General features: G+C 34.9%; 3 protein-coding genes across 4 annotated transcripts; 1 reads left to right on the top strand and 2 right to left on the bottom strand.

The window, feature by feature from the left end:
• Window positions 1-549: 549 nt before the first annotated feature.
• Window positions 550-7,008, bottom strand: LOC131846455 (E3 ubiquitin-protein ligase KCMF1). The gene is made up of 9 exons (XM_059195767.1): window positions 6,786-7,008; window positions 6,426-6,593; window positions 5,433-5,569; window positions 4,788-4,907; window positions 4,194-4,288; window positions 2,570-2,744; window positions 1,630-1,825; window positions 1,111-1,337; window positions 550-603 (listed from the first exon to the last, which is right to left on the bottom strand). The coding sequence occupies exons 1-9, from the start codon at window positions 6,799-6,801 to the stop codon at window positions 550-552; spliced, it is 1,188 nt and encodes a 395-aa protein (XP_059051750.1). The 5' UTR covers window positions 6,802-7,008.
• Window positions 7,009-7,142: 134 nt separating this feature from the next.
• On the top strand, window positions 7,143-12,341 carry LOC131846444 (histone acetyltransferase type B catalytic subunit). Its single transcript, XM_059195747.1, has 8 exons — window positions 7,143-7,502; window positions 8,291-8,460; window positions 9,026-9,197; window positions 9,802-9,961; window positions 10,627-10,792; window positions 11,150-11,298; window positions 11,516-11,684; window positions 11,767-12,341. Exons 1-8 carry the CDS (start codon window positions 7,442-7,444, stop codon window positions 11,932-11,934), a joined length of 1,215 nt encoding a protein of 404 aa, XP_059051730.1. The 5' UTR covers window positions 7,143-7,441; the 3' UTR covers window positions 11,935-12,341.
• Window positions 12,342-12,475: 134 nt separating this feature from the next.
• LOC131846443 (protein male-specific lethal-3) lies at window positions 12,476-21,777 on the bottom strand. 2 transcript variants are annotated; one of them, XM_059195745.1, is made up of 15 exons: window positions 21,434-21,777; window positions 20,923-21,101; window positions 20,065-20,189; window positions 19,635-19,752; window positions 17,203-17,334; window positions 16,926-17,075; window positions 16,210-16,335; window positions 15,947-16,107; window positions 15,138-15,303; window positions 14,503-14,604; window positions 14,297-14,411; window positions 13,859-13,946; window positions 13,518-13,602; window positions 12,947-13,422; window positions 12,476-12,657 (listed from the first exon to the last, which is right to left on the bottom strand). In XM_059195745.1, the coding sequence occupies exons 1-14, from the start codon at window positions 21,533-21,535 to the stop codon at window positions 13,350-13,352; spliced, it is 1,722 nt and encodes a 573-aa protein (XP_059051728.1). In that variant the 5' UTR covers window positions 21,536-21,777; the 3' UTR covers window positions 12,476-12,657; window positions 12,947-13,349. The 2 variants fall into 2 exon arrangements, with proteins under 2 accessions (XP_059051728.1, XP_059051729.1); XM_059195746.1 differs by having other exon boundaries at window positions 19,635-19,749.
• Between the last annotated feature and the right edge of the window lie 2,821 nt (window positions 21,778-24,598).

The raw sequence follows: 24,598 nt of genomic DNA, 5'->3' as shown, positions 1-24,598 counted from the left end.
GCAATCGCGACCGGATTCCCGGAACTGAAATCGCGGTCTCCTCGGATAAATAATGTTACATAAACTACCGTAATATCTAAACGAGTAAACATTAAATAGTTTCATCTACCGACGTCTATACACGGCTGAGCGAGCGCCGGGTGCGGGCGGCGGGCGGCCCGCTCGGTCACTGGGTCGACACGCGCGAGAGGCGGCCGCTCCTGGGCTCCGACGATCGCCGCGCGGCCGCGTGCGCTCGCGGAGCCTGCAGACCGGTCCCGCACGGGGGGCGGCGGAGGCGCGGGCGCCCCTCCTTTCCCTCCGAAGGCTGCCGACTCGCTGAGTGCGCGCGCGGTCCCTGATGATTCGTCACGCGCGAGCGACGGCGCGAGGCGGAGGCGGCGAGGGCGCGGGCGGGGGGCGCGCGGACGCTCCTACCTGGCCGACAGCGGCAGTCGCGCTGCCGGTCTCTGGAGTCGTGTGGTGAGCGTGGAGCGGCGGGGGGCGGCGGCGGCGGCGGCGACGGGGGCGGCCGCGGCGTGGGCGCGGGCGGCGGACGCGCGGGCGCTCCTACCTGCCCTCCGGCAGCTGCCGCGCAGCCGCGTGCGCGCGTGCCGCCGCCTCCTGCAGAAGCCATCAGCGGACTTCCTATTATCTCGTTGACTCACTGTTATTATTGACTATAGCACACACCGGATTATAAATACGAGAAGTGTTAGCCAGTGCTTATACTGTAAAGTTCTAATTACTAGAATACTGTGCATGTCGTGTTATTGTCAGTGTTTTTCATATTGACGAATATATAGGCGTCGGCAAGTCCGTCAAATTGATTATGATCAGATATAGAATACAGATTTTTATATAACGTTTTATGTTCTAATTTTAACAGTATACATATATATGTATAATTGCAATATCTATTGTTAAGATACAGAATAGACCAGAAATAAAACTTTATTATTATTTCTAAATTTTATAACCGATAGCATGTGTTTCATTAACGTGAAAAATACATATATATACCATAGATAGAACAAATTTCGAATCTAGGGAGATTTTGAAATTTTGCATTTATGCCGCTAAAGTTCGGCTCACGTTTACTGCGGCGTAGTGTCGGTGCACGCGATGTACCTTGGTGCGGGGCTGCGGCTTGGCCCGCAGAGGCGCGGGCGCGGGGGCTGGCGCGGGTGCGGGCGCCGGCGCGGGGTGTGCGGCGGGCGCGGGAGGCGCGGCGGCGCGGGGCGCGGGCGGGGGCGGGCGCGCGGCGGGCGGCGGCCGGCCCAGCGACGCCAGCACCAGCCCGCGCAGCAGCGCCGCGCGCGACTCCGCCTCCGCGCTCGCCGCGCTGTCCACCACGCCTGCAACAGTCCACATGCTCGTATATTATATATGTTAGCAACGGAGGTAGAAAAGGCTAGACATACAATTACAAGTGCGAATAATAAATTGAAGGTAACAGCTCTTTCTTGCCATTGAGTGTATGATGAGAAAACCGATTTAAAGAGTATTTAAAATTCCTATCCTTCTACGGTAAGAAACATTGATAGAAATTCTTTATTAAGTTGAAATAACATAACTAAATATGTCACGTCATAAAGTTCCTTGGGTGCCTTATTTGTATTACAGCGTATACAGAGCGACTGTAAGTACCTTGGAATCCGGAGGGCAGTAAGTCCAGCAGGAAGATGGTGTCGGAGTCGTCGGGCTGCGGCGGCGCGTGGTGCGCCTGGGGCGGCGGCTGCGGCTGCGACTGCGGCGCGGGCGCGGCGCCCGGCCCGCCGCCCGCGCCGCCCGCCGCCGCGCCCGTCGCGCGCCGCGGCAACCGCTCCAGCTGCTGCCGCGCCGCCTGTCACACACCACACCATATTATATAAAACACCGTTATTACCTGTGAAGAGGCTACCCATAAGTTGCCTTCACATATATGCTCATTCACGCGCAAATCTATCTTCACACGGGAATAGTTAACATGTATACAGAGGACCAGATGCTGCGTCGCCCTCACTCTTAACTCACGTATCGCCCGCCCGCGCAATGCCACTTGCTGCGTAAAAAAACGCGTCGTATAATTACAGCAAATGGGCGATAATGAAACGGTGCACCCACTTGCGCTAATAGCATGCACCAATAGGGTTCTCGTTCCGATGTATTATATCCGTTGGGTAGAATACGATTATTACGATGAAATCCGTACCATTTATTTTTTTGGAATAATGACGTTAGTATGATATCTAACGTCATTATTCCAAAAAATTAAATGAACGATGAAAATAACAATGAACTAATAAATTAGAATGTACAAATGTCAAATTTTCTGATATACGATATGGATTTTACAATGTATTATATTTGAAAAAAGTCTATATTGAAATAGTCCTTCTATGCCTTAGAGTATGTATTGCTTAAATGAATTAATAATAATATAACCTTTTATGATTTACATAAAAGAATAGGTAAAATCTAATAAAGTTCTAATAACTGTATCTGCTTCTGTACGTAGAAAAAGTAATTTGGAACTTAATGACATGTAACACAACAGCCGGTGAGTGAGGTGAATGCGTGTGAGCGTGGTGTAGAGTTTTATACGTACGGTGGCCTGTTGCCGCTCGAGCTGCAGCTGTATCTGCAGCTGCTGCAGCTGGCTGGGCGTGCCGGGCTGGCCGGGCCCGCGCCGCACGCCCGACAGCTGCGACAGCAGCTCCGCGATAGGGTCCACCACCGCGTCGCGCGACGACGGCGACAGCGACGAGATGCCGCCCGACGTACTGTCGATAAGCGATCGAAACAATCTGTTACCAAATTGTATGTCTGTATCGACCGCGTGCTGGCATTCCGTGTTAGTTAAACACATCGATTTGATCTGTTGTCGCTCTTTGGGTTAGTACATTTATAGGTGCATTGGTGCGAACAATCGATGAAAAAAAGAAACAATTATTAATAATGACTAAAATATCTTATGGTTGGTATTATTTATAGAGGTTACTTCAGATAGAATTATAGATATTATTATTTGTAGATGTACACACAAATAAACCTAAAAGGCAATTACAATGGAATCCGTTTATATTGACATTGCAGGGAAATCTCCTGTTTTTGTTAGATGCATTTATTTTAATAGAGAGAAATCAAAATAGAATTTATACGTAATAGATACATATGTATGTATGTATATTATTTCATTATTGGCATCAAAAATCAGTAAGGCTTGTTTGCTTTTGTTTTTTTATATTGTAATAAGTCTCTTAAGATCTATGGTGTAAAGAAGACATGACCATAACCTATGGTCATAGTCAAATCATCATTTTTAATATTGCTATAAACAAATCGTGATAATAAATGTAATAATGATAAATTGTGTAATTTTCTAGCTAAAACTGCTTTGCTGCTTTTTTTTTTACTAAATGTTTGGTGATTTCCTGACTGATACATTGACGTAAAGACAGTTGATTAATGACTATTTGTAATAGTAAAGTGATTTTTTTTTAAACATAAATTGTACCTTCAATTTGGAACTTTGCACACCTCTTACGAGGTTAATGTATGGATCTCAACAACATATTTTTAACACCTTATTGTGTACCTACATTTGGCAAATAAAGTATTATTAATATTATTACAATTTTCCAAAAAACTCTGTATGCGCCGCGACGTTCGGCGGTATAACGTGAATTTCCCGAACACTGACTGAAGGTGTTAGAAATCATGTCGGTCACTATAACTGGACGCAATTTATTAAAAATTAGACATTCGACTTAGTTATAAAGAATTTTAAATAAAAACCAAACTTTACTGTGTAATTTCTTTAAATAAGCGGTTGGTCAATATAGGCGGACTCATAATAAATGGACTCTACTGTACTTTGTTTTGTCTCCAAACTATAGAATCATTAATTCTATTGATAATTGATAACTAGTATAGAGGGGTGCAAATAAAATGCATGTTGGTATATAGACTTTGTTGTTTGTGATATGTAATTGGGTTTACATACAGCAGAGGATGTTGGTGCTGACAATTTTTCTGTATGTGTAGTGAGGTGTAATCTAAACCGCATGTTAATGATGTAGATAAGAATGCGTAGTGTGTAGGGAGCTGTGGTACCTGAAGTGCATGTTGGTGAAGCAGATAAGAATGTGTGGCGTGTAGGGAGCTGTGGTACCTGAAGTGCATGTTGGTGAAGCAGATAAGAATGTGTGGCGTGTAGGGAGCTGTGGTACCTGAAGTGCATGTTGGTGCGCCGAGCGCGACTGACGCCGCGTCCTGAATGCGGCATTCGACGAACACCACCATGCCGAATACCACTCGGCTCGTCGTGCATAGTAGTTAAGGAGATACGACTACAGATCATTAAACCATAAATTTTATATAACTGGATCGCGTTATTAATTAGGAGTAATAAATTATTATGCCTCTTATCCTGTAATTTCATTGCACTTTTCTCATTTTCAACGGAAACAAAGCCTACAAAGCTTGGCAGTTGAAATGAGTAGATAGAGATACCCATGCAAATGCATTTTCACAATCTACATTAGTTTTAATTTAGGAACATTTTATTAAATTTGTTTAATAAAATAATATTTAGGGGCTATAGAATTAGTACTTAGTCTTCTAACAATAGGTGGATAAATGTACAGAATGCTTTTAATTCAACTACTTGGCTATAAAAATTAAAGTGAACCTTGCACAGAACCAATAATTATACTGTTTCTTCAAAGACAATATATCATATTGCGTAAATATCATAAAAAGTTACTTTATTATGTTACAATACTAGCAGATTTTTAGGTATTGATATATAATTAAAAGGATATCAAAAATGAGATGAGATCTCTGGGTCCTGTTCGATGCTCGAGGGTCAGATGTCCAGCAAAATCATCAGTTACGAAATTTGGTTCCCCACCAGGCATTGATGCGCAAACAGGACAGACAACCTGTAAACAATATATATTTTTTACTAATTAAATAGAAAATAAATGTTTCAAAATACAAAAAGAAGTTATGTTTTCATTTATTGACAGGCACTAAAAGGAAAATACCAAAACAATAAGAATGATATCATATTCTTATTGCTTTGGATTTTTTCCTTTTCTTCAGCATATTTATTAATGAAGTACTCACAAATTTCTAATACTAGTGATGATAAATGGAATGGCATTTTTTTGTTTACATTCTATTCATAAAATTCAAAACATCTTACAAATAATATTGAACTATTAAAGTAATACTATTATTACTAATCCTATATGATAATATTATATAATATGATTACAAGAATTTTCCATTATACTATGGATGTATTTATATTAAAAAAATATATATCTATGTTTTTTTTTCACAAGTTTTGCTTAGCTTGGGACTAGATGGCGCTGTATGAATTTTTACAGTAATACAATAAAAATAATACAAAATGAATGGCAAGAATGGATATAATGGAGTGTCTAGTACAGTCTACTAACTGCTAATGTGGTGTCAGCGTGCTCTGCAGTGACATGTTCCATAAGTGCTGTGTCTGTGAATCCCATTCGGTTGCAATATGGGCAAGTATATGCTTGTGGTTGCTCCAGAGCCAAGGCTTCACCGCCATAGTACAAATCTGTAAATTAAATTTACATTTTATGGTATAGTGTAATTACTAATTAGATAATCACATCTTAAAAACTAAAAATGAAACAGCTTCTAATTGATCTACGGTCTGACATGATCTTTTAAAATATCTTGCTTGGTAAATTTGCTAGAAGATAATGCCAACATTTGACTAAATTGGCAAAAGTACAATAATGTTTGGAATTAAAGAAATTGAATCCTCACACAATATAAATATTTGTATTCATGAGTATGATTGTTTTCATTGGTCTACTGTTTCCTATGTCAGTATTTTTTTGTGATTCTTCCGCCTGCACTAATATTTTATATTGGGTTACCAGTGGAGAATGATAAGATAAGCATGAGGTCAGGTCAGTAGGCCCATACTGGCAAGTTTATCACTATGGTTTACAGGGAGAACCTAGCAATGGGATCAATAGTCCACATCACTAACAATCCTCTTTCAACCCATATTACATACATATGTATTTTCAAGAAAGAAGTATTTTAATTTTTATCACACAAGTTTGCTTAGCTTGGGACTATCTATATATACTTAGAAGGCACTGTGTCAATCGTCCATGCATCATATTTTTTATTTTATATCAACTGATAAAACAACTAAACAATACAAATATAACAATGAAAAGAAAAATATGGTATATTGACAATACATGATCCTGGACTTATTAAATCATTTAGAAATTTGACTTTATTCATTTATCAAACACAAACATTAAAATAAATATGTATCTAATACTAAAGTTAAGTGAATTAAACAAAAAAAAAATTGAATACTGCACACTTTAATCTGATGCCTAGTTATTCTATTCTAAGGATATGTTATTGCATATGGATTTTCTTACCAAAGTCACTTCTGGAAAGAATACACTGCATAGGATGTTCTGTTGTGTGTTGATTGGTAGTGGCACCAGCTTCATAACATACAGCGCACAAGTCATAGTCAATGCATATTAAACATTTGTATCGTCGTCCTCGAAAATTATTTTTCAAACAAGAATCACAGCTGACTCCTAGAAAGATGTCAATACAAAATACAATAACAATTCTATGCTAGAAGAATATACACACAAATATAATTGTCGATTTATACTTTCTATTTAAGACATGCTCGATAACAGCAAGACGTAACAATAATATTCACGTCTTCGTCAGAAATATATGATGACAAAAGCATCGAACAAATTTTGATTATCATTACCCACCGTCATGGCGATTCATTTTCGCCAGAAAATGCAGTCCAAACAAACACTTGTTGGCACCAGTTTTACCGTTATTTTATGAGGTATTTTATATTACTAATCTAAAAAAAGTAGTAAAACATATAATACACTAAAATATAAGATTTATAACAAAAATTTCTAAGTAAACCTAACCCAACCAGGCCATAATGACGTCACATAGAGGTAATCAGTGTTGAAATACAAAAATATACCAATAAAAGGTACCGTAGAATGAGGTGTAGCAACATTGGCTATAGAGAATTTCACAGAGTAGTTTTTTGGTTGGCTTCTCTTGACACTTTATTTGATATATATACAGGAGTATTAGTAGTCTTTATTTGTAATCTGTGCTTCAAAGTCAAATATTAATGTAAGATTTTAATAATATTTAGTTTATTCGATTTTTCCCAAATCGATTTCATTGATAAATAACTGTGATTTGTAAAACAAAACTATTATAATCTTCTTGGTATTAGAAAAACTGTAATTATAGATATTTAACAAAATTTTGTTGTAAAACCACCTGTCTTGTGTTTGACATACCCATCGTAAATAAGTATTATTCTTGGATTTTGCGCGGGAAGTGAACTGCAATTGAGGAGTATTGGAATGATAATTGTTTATTTTAGCAACTAAAGATGACCGACGCATTGTGCCATTTAGTTGTAGACGGAAACGAAGTTTTGGAGTTCAAATTAGGTGAGTTAAAATTGAACGGTAGAAATGAAATGCATATTATTTGTCCTAACGGTCGTAGAGGCACCAATGTGATAGAATGATTACTGCCAAACTTGATAGTGGATTACTAGATCTTGGTTGCTTACCGACTAGTGATAGACTTAATAGGAGTGTCTATTGTTCTGTTAGCATTCTTAGAATACTTTACGAAACTACTAACACCAAATAGAGTTTTAGTATTTTGGCAGACAACTCTAATACAAATATTTTTTTTATTTTAATTTTGTATCCTATCACATGAATGATATCACATTTATACCATAAGAAACATACAAAATTGTTCTAACCCTAGATAGAGATGTCTGTTTTGAATACAGGATATCAGATCAGTTGAAATCGGTGTTACAATGACACACCATGGCGGAAGGGATTCATAGTAATGGGAATTAGTGGCTTCATTGCTAGTAATATAACATATAAATTTAACTTCCACACAGTCCACCCTGGAAACCATTGTCAATTTTAATTTAATAATCCAATAAATGATACAAATTAAGATAAAACACTATGATTACAAGTAGTGTTCAAAGTATTATCACTAGAGACAGAGTGCAATTTTATTTTATGTGAGATTTGAACAAATCGTCTTTGATATTGTATGTTGGTCATATTCTGAATGGTATCTTTTATCTTCAGTGTTCAAGTTAATAATTATTATTGGTTGAGATTAATATCCACTAGAACATTTTATTGTATGGGTTATTATGAAATAACCACATTTTGAAATAATCTTTTATTAAATCTTGCAGTGAGATGCATAGAAGATATAGAAAATGATGACACCAGTTTTGGGCCAGAAATGTGTCATCAAGTCTTTGGAGACAATGAGAAAATATTTGGCTACACAGACCTGCATATTAAGCTTTATTACAGTGCAGGGAGCCTTCAAACATATCTTGGTATTGAATATACAGATAAGGTAACTTATATTATTTTAATTTCTGTACAGAAAACTGAAACAGTTTTGGTACTTGTATACTAAAGCCACTTAATTATCAATTAGGGCTAGTATTATATTGTTATAATATTGAAATATAGTTATTAAGTTACATTTAAATAATTAAACACATTAAGAAATATTGAGTAAAGCACAAACACTAAAAAACCAGCAGACACCCTCACATGAACACATTCATTGACATTCACATGTTAGCTAGGAGGTCAAGTATACATAAAGATGATTTGTACAAAGGTTACCCCTATCCAAATACTAAAATACTTGTCCATATGTAGAGTTTGTTATTGAGATGCTGCATTTTTATTCTTTTGTGTTGTGCATCCATATATTCTGTTTTGCTGTATAAAACTTTGAGCAATTATTAATCGTAACTGTAAAATTTATGTGTCACATTAGTCTTATCCACCTTTCAAGTTTTTTTAAAATAAGGAAAAATATAAAATTATAAAAATGGTTTAAAAATAATACACTTTTGACAAAATAATCCTTGTGACAAAATCATCAATGGTTAAAATGTAACTTTCAGATTGAACCGAGTAAATCCGATGGAATGAAAGCAGATGATGTAGAAGGAGCATTAAAAAAAATTCTGGCTCCTGGATACGTAACAAATTTGGACCGTTTTATTTCATTGTTAGCTAAAGATGAGTCATTTGTACCACATGGTCACCTACTACATGCTTTCACAGTGACGCCTGGTAAGTTTGTAAGATTACTACTACTGTATTTATCATTCAAGGAAAACACTATTTTTTTCTATCATATTTGAAATTAGTATATTGTATATGACAGTAGTTGGCTTACATGTGGTTATACTTTTTTTTAATGTAATTGGAATAGCAATGGCTTTCCTCCTTTAATGGTTAGCTTCAACCACCAAATTACATGAACTTCACTATGAATGATACAACCCATAATACCACTCATAACTAGAATGTCATGCAAAAGGCATGATATCACTCTGTAGAGATTTTGTCATTTCATATTCTAATCACAGCATACATAGCAATCTGCTGGGTAGCTGAAATTCTTAAGACTGAGACTAACTGAATATCATTCAAATATCTATACAAACTTAGAAATTATTTACAAAAAAAAAATTATCTAAGTATTTATATCACTCATACAGTATGCATAGCACAAGCTTTGCTTAGCTTGGGTCAAGAACGCGCATTGTAAATTGTCCTTGGTTATTATTATTATTTATAAGTAGCAGTAGCAAACCATTATGCAGTGTTTTGTTTTTAAAAATGGTGTTAATATTGTCCCTAGTATTATGTAAATGTAATAATTTAATTTTAGATGATGGTGGAGATAAGAGAACATTTGAAGTATACTATTCTGAAACATCCACACCAGGTTTCCTCGCTTTTCATGAACAATTACAGACTTTTCTTCTATGGTATGTTGATGCTGCATGTTTCATTGATGTAGATGATGATCAGTGGAATTTTTTCACAGTGTAAGTAAAGATTTTTAGTTTTTCTAAGTAGTATTGTTAAATTGATTTTTTTTCTCCCAATGTTATGCAATAATAGGTCGTCCAAAAATTGCGTCACGAATTACACTATTTTTACCCCATTACCTCATCTTTGTCACAGCTAGGCACATTTGTAGGAGACAACCACATACCTGTTGTAAGACACATTAGTAAAATGAGTGTCAAGTCATCAATAGAATTTAAACATTATGCTTAGAGATAATGTTTGAAATATTTTTTAAGTTACCATCTAATGTATTTCAAAATATATATACAAATGTGGCATCACATAATTTAGGATTCCTCCTACTCCTTGTCAAACAATGTCATTCTATTGACACCCTCTCCCTTTCAAAGTTTAAGATTATTTTTGGATGACCCCTAAAATGTAAAAATTTCATAAACTTATTTCTTTATCAATAAAAATAATCTTTAAATACTTTTAAAAGAAATTGACATTATATGATAAAGTATTTTGTTTTTTGTTACATGTGTCCTTTGTTATATTGTTTGTGCTTCTTCTTTACTGTACGTTGCAAATAAAGTATATTCTATCTATCTGTCTTTGTCTTCTTGTTTACTTATATCATATAAATAAATAAATATATATATAATGTAAATATCATTAGTGTTTTCTTATTCTGCAGATTTGAAAAGTATGCCACCAGTGAAGGCGAATGGCGATACGCGACCGCGGCATATGCAACAGTATATCGCTATTACGCCTACCCGCGCCATGCTCGTCCTCGTATCTCCCAGGTTTTAACGCTACCGCCCTTCCGTAAGCTGGGACTCTGCGCGCAATTGTTGCAGGTACTCATCAATAATTATTCTTTATAGTCAGACAATTAACAACAGCACACCTACAGATATACATATGCCTTATAAACTATCATATACTAATAATTAACAGACGTAAATGTCTGCCTTTATGCCACGTAGAACTTTTCGCCGGCCACTGTGATACGACATTCTATAAACACAACTGTTACTTAATTTAATTTTAGAAACCATCCCATATATATAAATGTCTGTAAATATTATTAATTTTATAGCCTTTGTGCTGATGATCATCAGCTTGTCCTAAGACTCCAGATTCCTCTGTCCAACGCTTTCCTTCTCTATAAATAAAAATTTATATATATAAATAAATTATTTATTTTATTTTAGGCTATCTACTCACATTTTATAATTTTACCTGAAGTTGTGGATATTACCGTGGAAGATCCATCACAGGATTTTCAGAGGATTAGAGATTATGTTGATGCCAAAAACTGTGAAAATTTACCAGCTTTCCAACCTGCCAAACTACTTCAAGGGTAAATTGTGAAAATAACTTTCAGTTAATTTACTTTATTTACCTACCTGTTATATAAAATACTATAATACATTAAATTTAAATTATTATATAAATATCTGGTAGGTACTATAGTATGTGCCGTCAATAAAGTATTTAATACAAGCACCACAATGTTTTTGTGATATTCATGCTATTGTCACAATGTCACATTATGATAACTTAATTTTAAATTTTAGTTTTTCTACGGAGATGGCAAATCAAGCCTGTTCAAAGTTCAAGATAAATAAGAAACAGGCGCGGCGAGTGTACGAGATATTACGACTGAAGAATACTAATACTTCGGACAAGACTGCTTATTTGGCTTATAGATTAGTTGTGAAGAATAGACTTAATGCTCCATATCAAGTAAGCGTGAATTATGACATAAATATGAGTACATTATGCAAGTATGAAAACAATGTATCTTAAATGCTATTGTATCTTTCAGAAAAAGAAATTAGAGATGAAAAAGCTCCAAAAAGTGTTGTCGCCGGAAGAATATACGGCCACCATAACTGCTGCAGGAGTCAACGAGACGCAGAGTCGTCTTGCAAGTCAGTACATAGCCCTCGAGTATGAATATCGCCGCGTCATACACCGGATGGAGCATTGTTAGACCGGCGCGATTTTATTCAGAAAACTTAACAAATAATAAAATAAAAAATATATTTCAAATACAATTAAAAATTGTTCATGGATTACGATATGGGATTTGAACAAGTCCTAGTCTGATTGATTTCTTATTATTTTAAATACTTGAGTCGATCTCATTTAAAGTTTCTGATCATTTTTTTTTTCACATAATTGCATGGTATATACCATTACAAAAAAAGTTTTTTTTCTATTTGCTGCCATTGCAGAGTTGCTGTTAGAAAATGAATAAATTATAGATATAATGGTTAATGAAATTTGACGGTTAATTAATGTTAATTTAAAGCCGTTTCTTTAACTGAATTTTCAAAATTTACATTGTAGCGGCTCTGTTGGGTTTAATGATTAAAATTTTTAAAATAAATGTGATTTCATTATTTAAATATAGTTTTATTTAGTATGTTTTTTACGGTTCCCAACAATAAGATTTTACAGATTCTGCAATATTATCAATCACAGGTATCATGAGTTGATCATTAATTTTAGTTTAAATAAAATTACAGATCTGTGACACATATATAAAATATTTATGTAAATATGTAGAAGCCATCTCGTAACTATCGTATTATTTCATTGCTTGAGAATGTCATTTTATTAGCTGGTTTAGGAACGATTTCGTGTCTACAAACGCGTCGCACATTGTTCTTGAAAGTTTTAAAGTTGTAACTCAGGCTCGTATCATTCAAGCCTGAAATGGTTTATATAAGTTGTCTTTATAATATACTAGCTGTGCTCGCGGTTTCACCCGCAAGAAATTTATAGCCTGTGTTATTCTGATCTTATACATCAGAATAACACATCGGCTATAAATTTATTTCTTTCTATACTACTGTAAAGTTTCATCAATATCCATTCTGTAGTTTTTACGTGAAAGAGTAACAAACATCCAATATACTCGTGAACTTTCGCGTTTATAGTATTAATAATAAGATTAGTTAACAAGTATTTTAAATCACGTATTAGACTACTATTTGTACCAGTGAAGTCGACGCCATCACTGAGAACGAAAATACACTGTTGTTCCATAATTGCAGCATATTATAGTTTATCAACTGAAAATTAGGGGTAGAAATTATGTTCCTACAATTCTGCCGAGTTGTGGTTCATATTGACTCGGTTTTTAAATTTGTGTAAACTGTTGTTTTCATTTTTTGTTATTATTGTTGTGTCAAGACAAATCAATAAAATTATTTTCTATTCTATCACATTTAAATTTAGAAGTTTGAAAGGTCAAATAAAAAAAATATGACAGTAAAATATTTCTTGTAGTCTCATATGTACAAAAACTAATACATTACTTATAACTAGCATTATGTCAAAGACGCGGATTTTATTTCTTTTCGTTTTGTATTCTTTTCTAGTCATATTTCTAATTGGCGGTCAATGGGAGCGCGAGACACTGTCAGCTATATAATATGTTTCTCCAAACCATTCACTATGCTCATCTAAATACCTGCATAAATAATACAATATTAGTTAAAAATAATTCATATTATAGATATTTTACAATATTATTCTTTTGACTAATAATTAAAAATATATACTTACTGAACAAACATATCAATATGTTTCAATATTAATTTTAATTTAAAATCTGGCATCTGTGTTGCATTCAGGAAATCAGGTAATTTTACTAAAAGAAAAGAAAATTTCGCTATTAATATATTATATTATAATTTATTCACTTTTCAATACGGTAAATACATATTGAAACTATCAAATTTTAAAAATAGGAAAATCATTTGTTAGTATAAAATTCTACGAGATATAAGTATGGCATTGTTCTTGTCTATTAGAAGTAATTGGAACAGTTATCACTTACCATCATCGTGGTGAATATTTTGCTTATTACATTAGAATAAAAGAACATTAGCATTGATAAGTATTACCGAAAAGCCGTGCTAGGTGTATAGCGCCGTAAACTCGACATGGGAGATTCTCGGTGCCTTCGCGGGGTATTATTTGCCACTTCGCTACCTGAATATAAAACTATATATATTATATGTACACAAAAACTTGTACTTCGTCGTAGATTAATAAATGTACTGCATTGTTAAATATAAGAAAATTTAGTATTACTGTAATAACCACATTTAACTCTCAAATAGCCATAACGTATAAATGTTTAAGACTAGAGTATACATAATTATATTACGCTAATTCCCTAATATATATTTATATTACAAGAATATTAGATATGTATAATAGTGTATGCAAAGAATGTCTTATAGTTCCTAGAGTAGCAACCACGAGCATTACTTTTAACTCTAATTTTCCAACTCCAGTTTAAAATACTTTAAGTTTTTCTAGTATATTTTAAATATTACCTTATCAAGTAGTAACGAGAGTGGCGTCCGTGTGGTGGGTGGCGTGGCCGGCGTCGGCGTCGCCTGGGCTGGTCGAGACCAGCTTTCGCTTAGTGACGAGCCACTGCTGCCCACGCTATGGTCAAATATGGTATAATATTAGAGCAAAATTAAAGAAGCTCATGTTAGAATACATTTTGGCGAAATACCTGCTAAACATATTTTACCTGGATGAAAGTGTTTCAAAAGTTCTCGGCTCGCCTGCAGAAGTGGACGGAGCTGGTTCTTCGTTTTCCGACTGTGATACTGCCGACTTGTGAGAACGAAGTCTAAATAACAACACATAAGAGATTATTAGCTAACAATATTATCTATTTGCCTAGGTTACTAAACCATAATTTTAAACTCCTAAATGTACTCCTATTTATAAATGTTTCCTGTTTTCTGTATAATACGAATAAAAGTATATTCTATATATCATAATATTATGAGTAATTTTAAGTAACCTACTAGGAACGTAAACCAGGTGTACCTACTTCAGAACACAACCTCGTACGAAAAAATTAAGTCATATAAATTTTCCTTAGCTCTTTTACATTATCGTATTCTGATTTTCTTTCGTTGTCTGAATTTTCGCAGGAATGTAATTTAAATTTAATTAAATAATTAATAATTTAAATAAATTATACGACTAACGTCGTATAAACTGGTACTAGGATGAAAATGTCTTATAACAAAGGCTAAAAACTAACGGTTGGTTTCCCTGATGTAAACTGGATATTATAAACTATCGAATATGCCACGTGATACAATTTGAGAGAGAGTACAATTTTTCAGTTTAGCTTATTTTAGACAAAATTACCTCCTCGCTACGTTTCCACTCCGCGTTGTGCAACGTCCCTCGCGAGTTTTCGCGGATCCCCACGTATTATTCTGGCTTTCTTCACTCATTGGTTCAATTTTAATTAATGGTTTATCATTAGCTTCTGAATCCTGTAGTTCTTCTTGACTGTCTGTCTGTGGTGGCTCTGCAGTATTGTCATGTTATAATTGAAAAATGAGTAATACATTATTAAAAAATATTTCTTAAATACCTGGTAAGTAATCTAATTCCAGCTTATACTGTAAAGTTTGTTTTAAGAAGTTACGTGCATCAGTTTTAATTAAATAAAAAACGGGGTGAATTTTTTTTAGTTATTTGGGTATAGCACCTAAAATATAAAGATGTTAAATACATTTCATTAGGCTCTCTTAAAAAAAAAAGAATTGTATAATTTACCATGTACAACTCTGTGATGCAGATCTTAAATTTATATTTATTTTGTATATGTGAAAGCCGATGTGTTCTATTGAATTTCATATTAGACCCACTTTTTGGATAATACAGAACTCTGTGAATTGTCCAGGGTTATTATTATTACTATGGGTTATGGGTACTAGTAAAATTACAGAATTATTTTAATTAATTTTTTGTAGAAGGACTTTCTCATGTTGTCAGTACACATACAGAGTTAGCAGTCCACTATCAATTACATACATAATACAATTATTACATATACAATGTATTTCTCCCCGGTCTGAGAATAGATCGTAGGAATTTTTCCCTGGTCAGCTAGTAAAATAATTTGATTTACACCATATATTAAACTTAAAAATACATAATAATTTCACCTGAAAATTTCTCCCCTTCAACAGGATCTGGTGGCAGGTGAGAATATTCAGGCATTTTAGGGCTCATTATGTCTTCCTCAGCCGAAGCAAGTGTACCGTCATCTTGAGAATTACTTTCATCTTCTTCAATTTCTGTTTTAATGATGTGTCTGGGCATTTCTCTAAACATTCAAAGAAATAGAACAGTTTGAAATATTTATACGTATCTATGACTTTCACAAAAAAAAAAGTGTCATAATAACATACGAGGTCTTGTAACTTACTCTTCAATGAACTGTCCACATATTTCATGGTACTGATTTAATTCTTGTTTGTACAGCAAATGCCTACGCAGAATAAAATCGAAGTATACACGTAACCCATCCGCTACTTCGCGTACTAAATTTAACCTGTAGAATATAAAAAAATGTTCACATAATAATAATAATAAAATTAGCGGATTTCTGAGATTTTGCTAATTTTGCTAAATTAAAATTGTACTAATATATTAACAGATGTGGACATTGTGCTTATGCCAACAATCTTATTAGACTGATCTTACATCTAATGCTTTAGTTTATAAGATATTAAAAAAATATGTAAATATTATTTTATGAATATAAAACGTTAACTTGAATGTTTTTAAATAAACATCTAATGCTTTAGTTTATAAGATATTAAAAAAATATGTAAATATTATTTTATGAATATAAAACGTTAACTTGAATGTTTTTAAATAAGCACCGGAAATAATGAGTGTAATATATGTTTCTACATATAATGTATGGTCGAAACAGACTCATCTGTAGTTTTGGAATTATGAAAGCAAAATATATTAACAAGTAGTAATCCTTTAATGGTGATTTGTGGTCCACATAAGTCAATCTATTTTGTAATGTGTGTAAAATGTTGTTTTCTTTATGTCATTATTGTTGTATCATTTATAAAATACGAGTCAATAAATTCTATTATATATTGCAGTTTAAATAAATAAAAGTACCTGCAAGAAACGTCGAGAAGATCGGGTCGACGCGGTGGATCGTGCTTGGCGCGCGCTGCCTGTTGGGTATGAGGGGCGTTTGGTGTATGGGGTGTGTGCGGGGTGTTTTGACCGTAGGGCGTGTGAGGGGTGTGTGGGGCGGGGTGGGGAAAACCATAAACTCTCCGTGCGCTTCTAAAACAGAAACTTACGACTCACAGAAACTCAACAAAAACTTAAGGAGGAAGGTCAAGTACTTGGAGTCCAAAGGGAATAAAACTTGATCACAAAAAGGGGAGGGTGCCAGGCTCCGGCGCGCGCGAACCACTTCACAAACGACTCGAGGATCTGAGCTGCGCATGGCGCCGCTGGCAGGGCTGATACGCGACCACGCTTCACCACCAAGTGATAGTCAAATGTCAGGCGGTCTCTGTTAGACAAACAATTCTCAAGGTAATATTATATATAATTCTTAACTAGGAAGCTTCCAAGCTTTTCATGTGATGTGCTTTGGAAACCGTGTTTTTTTTTTATGGATGATATTGGAATGTTGCATAACGGTATATGTTGGCGGGTCACCAGTGACAGGGGTAACTGCGTGGAAGTTAATCTGACTTAGTCACGTGTAGTCAATTAAACACCATGGTTAGGAAGGAAGATTGTTCGTAATGTGAACTAATTACTACATTGCAAGCCTACTCTAGGTGCCTTCATAGACATCGAAGGGGCCTTTGATAAAACGAACTTTACCAGTATCAGTCGCGCTCTTGCCATACATGGAGTACCAACAACTCTCATAGAATGGATAAACAACATGCTGAAAATCCGTGCAATCCAGTTCACCGTAAACACTACCACACGTGGGATCGTAAGTAGAGGATGTCCACAAGGAGGGGTCCTGTCGCCACTCCTGTGGAACTTAGTTGTTAATGAACTCATTGAGGAGCTCAACGACAACGACCTCTACACGGTAGGTTACGCAGACGACATTGCTGTACTTATATCAGGAAATTTTGAGGGAACCTTATGCGATCGCATGAGAGAAGCCTTCAGAACAATAGAGAGATGGTGCGAAAACCATGAACTCTCCGTGAATCCTTCTAAAACAGAACTCATCATGTTCACCAACAAAAGAGCTCCAGGTACTTTCAATTTACCGAAACTCTTTAATACAGAGCTTAAACTTAAGGAGGAGGTCAAGTACTTGGGAGTCATACTAGACAGCAAACTTCTCTGGAATAAACACCTTGATCACAAAATTAACAAAAGCACAATTGCATTCTATCAATGCAGGAAAATGCTTGGTAATAAATGGGGTGTCTCCCCGAAAATAACTCTCTGGCTATACACATCAGTAATAAGACCAATGCTGGCATATGGGGCCTTGGTTTGGTGGACAAGGTCGAAACTTACGACCACAGTCAACAAACTAAGATCTTTCCAAAGGCTTGCATGCTCTTCAGTTACTGGATGTATGAAAACAACCCCAACAATGGCAATGGAAATAGCCCTTAACATTACACCCCTTGACCTATACATACAGCAAGAAGCAGCTATAGCTGCCACAAGATTATACCATCTAGGTCTATGGGGCAAAAACCATTACAGTTCTCACACAACCATCCTGAACCAAGCAATCGAATATGAACCTTTGATTGCCGCTCCGTGTGACAGAACTCAAGCATACCACTCGTTTAACAGGAAATACCAAATACAATTGAAGGAGGAGGAAAGGGACCAATCTGCAGTAAATGAACTACGCATATACACAGATGGCTCCAAAACACAGAACGGTTCAGGAGCTGGGGCACATTCCCTTGACCTCAACATGAACATATCTATACCGCTCGGCAAACACAGTTCGATCTTTCAGTGCGAATGTGTTGCCCTGACCGAGGCAGCAAAAGCCGTATACAGGTTAGGGGTCAACAATTTCAACATTAAATTCATATCGGACAGTGCAGCCGTGCTTAAAGCACTACAGAAGAGAAAATCCAACAACAAACTAATAATCGAGTGCCACATAGCCCTGGAAAAAATTGCATCGCACAACGGAGTAATTATCCAGTGGATAAAGGGGCACAGCGGATCATATGGCAATGACGCCGCGGACGAACTAGCGAGAGTAGGATCCGGTATGGTGGTTGCAGGCCCAGGTCCCGCTCATGCCAATACCATTCTCGCAATTTCGCACCTGGATTCGCCAGAGATCCACCGAAATACAAAACCAAAGATGGAACCTAACCACTGATTGCAAACAATCTAAAGTGGCAATTCCAAAAACGAACCATCGGTTAACAACACGTCTACTTAATCTAGATAGACAAAACCTTAAAATAATGATAGGGACAATAACGGGCCATTGTTCCTTAAACAAACACTTATACAAAATTGATGCTACAGACAGCCCCCTTTGTCGGGGCTGCTTTGAAGCTGAAGAAACGGCGGCTCACGTAATCCTGGAGTGCACGGCAGTGGCCCAACAACGAAAACAAATCCTCGGAACGGTGAGGTCGCTCCGTGAAGCCTGCGAAGACACCAGGAGTCTTCTGCGCTTTTGGGAGGAGCTTGGCTGGCTACGTTAGTAGTCTGGCTCTACACGCACAACGGCCCGAATGTGAGGCTAATTGCGGAGAATGGAGTCTAACATACCATACCATACCATACTACATTGCAAATTCTGTTTCATTACAATTAGTTATTTTATTTGACAATTTGTAGAGTGCATACCTGAGAGCGGATGGTAGAGCTATGTGTGCGCGTCCAATATGCGAGTGTGTAGGAGGAGAGTGTGGCTGTGAGCTTGACCCGGAACCAGTAGATGAATCTGTATCACCCGTCTCACCTTCTGTCACATATTATATACAATTTATTCATATTATGCCATACTAAGGTATGTAAATATTAATAAACAATATATATATTTATATGTAATAGTTTCACAGGTTTTATTTATAAATACATGAGCATCTGAAATTCTACAATTAAATTAGTTTTATACTTTAAAAGAATATTTTTGCATCTGAGCCACGATTTATAATGGCTCAAATTTACTAAAAGACTAAAAAATCAATAAATTTGTATAGTTACTCAGTTAGAAAATTACAGAAGCTATGAGATTTTATTATAAAGTATTGAATATTTTGTAATACATGCATACCATCAGGTTGTGTACTGCTAGAGGAGCCATCGTCACTGAATCCATGCCGAGCGCGTTTTGCAGGGCCGGCACCTGTATTTGAGCTGCTGCCCTTTTTGCGCTCTCGGCGGTATAAGTAAGCACCACTGTGTATACAAATAAATGCAATATTCACAAGTGTTTCATGTAAATCTCCATAATCATGTATATTATTAGTTTAGGTAATTGAAATATATGTATACATGAGCAGAACTATGGACATCTCATTACTATGATGCCTGTGATACCAATCATCCATTGCCATTTCAGAGGCCCACTTATTCGTAATTTTAATTTATGATCATGCCCCTAACACTACTTGTGTGCATTATAAATGCCAAAGCAGTATTTGAACAATATTTGTAATTTTGTTCAATTCTGATCACTATTAAGTTTGCAATAAAATAATTATTTAAGATATTAACACTTATGGTTAGAAGTTATTAAGATTTAGATAAGGCGAAGGGATACAAACAAAAGTTACCAAATTGTTAGCTTAGCTTAGTCATAGAAACAAATTCAAACTAAGCAATCATAATCAAAACAATACCCTATGCGTCGAGTACAACAGTGGTGACAAGACAAGTTTAAACTTGTTCAATCTTGCATTAGCGAAGATTGTCAAAAAAATATTCAATAATAAATAATAGATTACTACTACTGGGTCTACTGTAGTTTGATTATTTTATTACAATGTAAATTTACAATTAATACCTATAAATTTTATATATTGGTTCAAAACCATTAGAAAGATTTAATTTAGATATATTTGTAAAGTTTAAATAACACAAACATTATATTATTACATGAGTATTTAGATATTTCTAAGGTGTAACTCACAGCTGCAATTGTGATTTTTCTGCAAGGTCTCGTTGTAACTGCCTGTTTTCCTCAGTGTCTTTTAAAACGAAGTCCTCGCTCACACAACGGTCCCATGATGAGTTCCAGCCTTGGAAGTGAATTAGATATTCAACTGTGCGTCTTCCACGTTTATCTTTACTTTCTATCACTTCTAAAACCTGTACAGTAACAATTATGTAATTAATAATATTTCATTTTACAATTTTAGATTTATTAAAGTGCAGTTTTGGGTGCAATCTGTCAATTTGTATTAATATGGTTAAAATATTTTATATTGTAAAATCTGGCGGCATGTTGCGTGTACGTAGCATTTTAGATTTAAGTGGAAGCAACAATATTTCAGAAAGAATACTCTGGTTTTAGTAAGCCTCGGATCTTTGTGCTGGTCAGGTCCATGCACCTAACAATAGCCCAAACAACCCAATAAAAAAAATAGTAAGCTGCAGGTTTACTAAGGGTGTGTAATAATTATTATTATAATTGAGCTGACCTTGGAATCGTAAAGAACTTTTGCTTTAGTAGGATCTGGTTCATAACATAACACACGCTCTCCTTCACTGAATTTGTATCGTATACCTCGAGTAGAAACCATGTTTCTGTCTTAAATTAGACTTTTCTATTCGTTATTCTTTAATTCAAGTTTCAATCTCAGCATTAATTTAATTTTAATAACCTAATAAATTATTATTCAATCTTTATACCCAATTTAATTGTTAAAATTATATTTGTAGTTAAAAATAAGTGGTTGGCAACTTTAACACCAGTCAATTCAACGATTATAAAAATAAAAACATTAAACCTATACAACGATACGAGTAAATGACATTGTTTACCACAAACTACGCAAGAGTACTAATGCGTTTGTTTACTATATTATCCATAGATAAATAGAATATATCCTTTTAAATGTAATTCGGTTCTGGGTTCTCGCTTGGATTCATAGAACACATTTTAGCAAGATTGCTCACCTTAGAAATTTCTATACACAAATTATATGTAAATTGACTCTCGGTATGATTTTTTCTTGATTCTTATAGTAGAAATGAGAGATATTTTTTGGTAGTAATAAAGACTATTAATCCTTGTGTTAAATAATTCGCCTGTTACCTTCATCAAAATGCGTGTGCATGTTATGTTAATAATGTCAATGACTACTTCTTGAGAGATTGATATACCTAGTAATTGTATGTGTGTCCCCAACTTTATATATATTATTGAGAGAACTATTAAACTGATTAATTACTATTATATAGTGTAAGACAGAACATCTAAACCAATTTTTGAGGATGACTCTGGTAGGATAAGGAACCAAGAAAACTGTCTGGCAATTTAGGAAACTCAGTTTAATAGTTCTCTCAATAATATATATAATGTTCAGCTTTATTAAAATGACGTAAGTTTATTTTTAAAATAGTATAGTTTAGGGGGTCCGGCGGGGGTTGGAACCACACTAAGTGTCTGGCAATGAGCAGCGCAAGTTATAATAATGCTACGAAAAATATATGAAAATATGGAGTTTCTTAAAATAACGAATTTGATATGAAATTTTTTACACTTTTGTTACCTGTTACCTTCCAAAGGAACCACGATCCAGGTTTCATGTTTGGGGATCGTTCTTACCTGTGTTGGGGACACACATAAAAGAACTTTCACGTTTACTAATAAGACGTAAGTCTGGCCGTCGTGGGCTCTTGGGCTATTACATTTTCCAATATTTCCGCCAAACTCAAACTATCAACGGCACATCCCATTATTAACTTCCATGCATTTCTCCTTTTTTATAGAATATTACACTAATTATCAGTGGAAGCAAATTTTTCCAAAAGCTTATTTGTGCCAGCATGTTGCTAGAAACCTTAACAGTCTATGGGAACAACAGTTTTATATGTAAAAAAAAACTGAAATTGTGGACCTACTATACTATCCTAATTCCATTTATCTTTCTTATATACAAGAAAACGGTTCCTGTACCTAATATCTATATTTACTTTTTCAGTTTGTGTACTTGTTACACAAAGTACTGTACTGAAACTGTTATTGTACATGAGGATATTTCAAAAGTATGATGTAGTACTTAATCGTTACATTATAAGACTTAGTTTAGAATTAATTTGACTGTCTCTTTTATGCAATATTTAATACTTAATGTATGCTGTCTATATACTTTAGTTATTAAATATTGGCAAAAAAAGAGAATATCTATGTAGATACCTAATTTAGGTAGGTATACGAATTTGATGATATTTTTAATCAAGAAATATATATTTTATATATCTTGTCATATGCCAATTAATGTTCGTTGCGAAATAAAAAAAATGTATCAATATAGGTACATCTGAAGATATGTTAGATATATGCCTATAGGTATACATAGTCGTTATTCATCAGTTAGTATTGTGTATACGGCATTTAAATCGGCATTAAATGTTGTGACATTTACAAATGCTAGTCGTTTACGGTGCCTATTAAGTGAAGAAATGAAATTGTCTGAATTCTTTGGATTTAAACAAGTACGTGGATACCATTCAAATTAATTTAGATAATTTTTGTGCGGAACTTAAAAGTGGGACCGTTTATAAGATTTTTATTACATATTTCAAATTGTAATTTTTTATTTCTTCTTATCAACTTCTAGACCACTACATCTAAAGCATCTTTATTGTAGTAAAAAATATGTTTATTTTTTTCGGTACACGTACGAAGTGATGTAGGTAGAGGTATTATTACAGAACACTAGCTAATCAAGCCAACCTCATCTAAGGGCGTAGGTGCCTGAATGAGACGGGTTAGGTTGCGTAACGGTCTAGCCGCAGGCAGCCGGCAACTAGTCTCGTGAGAACTATGGAAATATCAAGGTTGTTTGCACCGCGAGACTTTAACATACATACATCGAATATCACCATCTTCATCTCTATATATTTTCATGGCAAGCTTGCGGTTATTCTGTACCCAGTAACTAAATTACCTGTCATGTATTTTCCATGTCTTCTGAGTTACTTACTAAGAGTTACGGTTGCAACTCTCTTACTAAGGACTAAGTTAAATTTATAGTTAGAGCGAAGTTAATACAACTTAGCTCTGCTCTAGTCTTTGTACCTACCTAAAAATAATTTTACAGTCACACGTAATTTTTTCTAATGGTACATGTACACATTTGCATCTCGCGCTGAAACGACGAGCATAATTTCATTTTCAATGATGCATTTAATTCGGGTGTAATGTGCAATTAAATGACTTATGCTTAGTGTAATTCTTAAGCTTTACTAAGATTTTAAAATATTATAATGACATTTAAACTGCATTAATAACTTCATAAATTGTAATAACTGAATAAAAAAATATAAAATGTTTGATATTACGTAAAATGTAATGACCATTTAACTCACCACTTGCTTGTCAAAATTTTGCATTATTGTTTTATAGGACTTGATATATTTAAATAAATTACATATGCTTTGGAACATTAGTTTTAAAAAGTTAAATATTTCAATAAATTAAAGTGTCTGTTCAATAAATCTATAAAAACATATTAAAGTGTAAGTTTGCCTGTAATACTTCTTTTTTCATGTAGGTACAAGTAAAAGGTCAGATGATACTCAGCTACAGAGATTACAGACGTTCTAAAGATGCATGCAAATAAAAATAATGTTACGTT

This window comes from Achroia grisella, unplaced genomic scaffold (assembly GCF_030625045.1).
Source record: "Achroia grisella isolate CSIRO2021 unplaced genomic scaffold, CSIRO_AGI_Agris_v1 utg511, whole genome shotgun sequence".
Taxonomy (NCBI): domain Eukaryota; kingdom Metazoa; phylum Arthropoda; class Insecta; order Lepidoptera; family Pyralidae; genus Achroia; species Achroia grisella.
The sequence above is the reverse complement of the archived record's forward strand: the minus strand, read 5'-3'. Positions and strand labels throughout refer to the sequence as shown.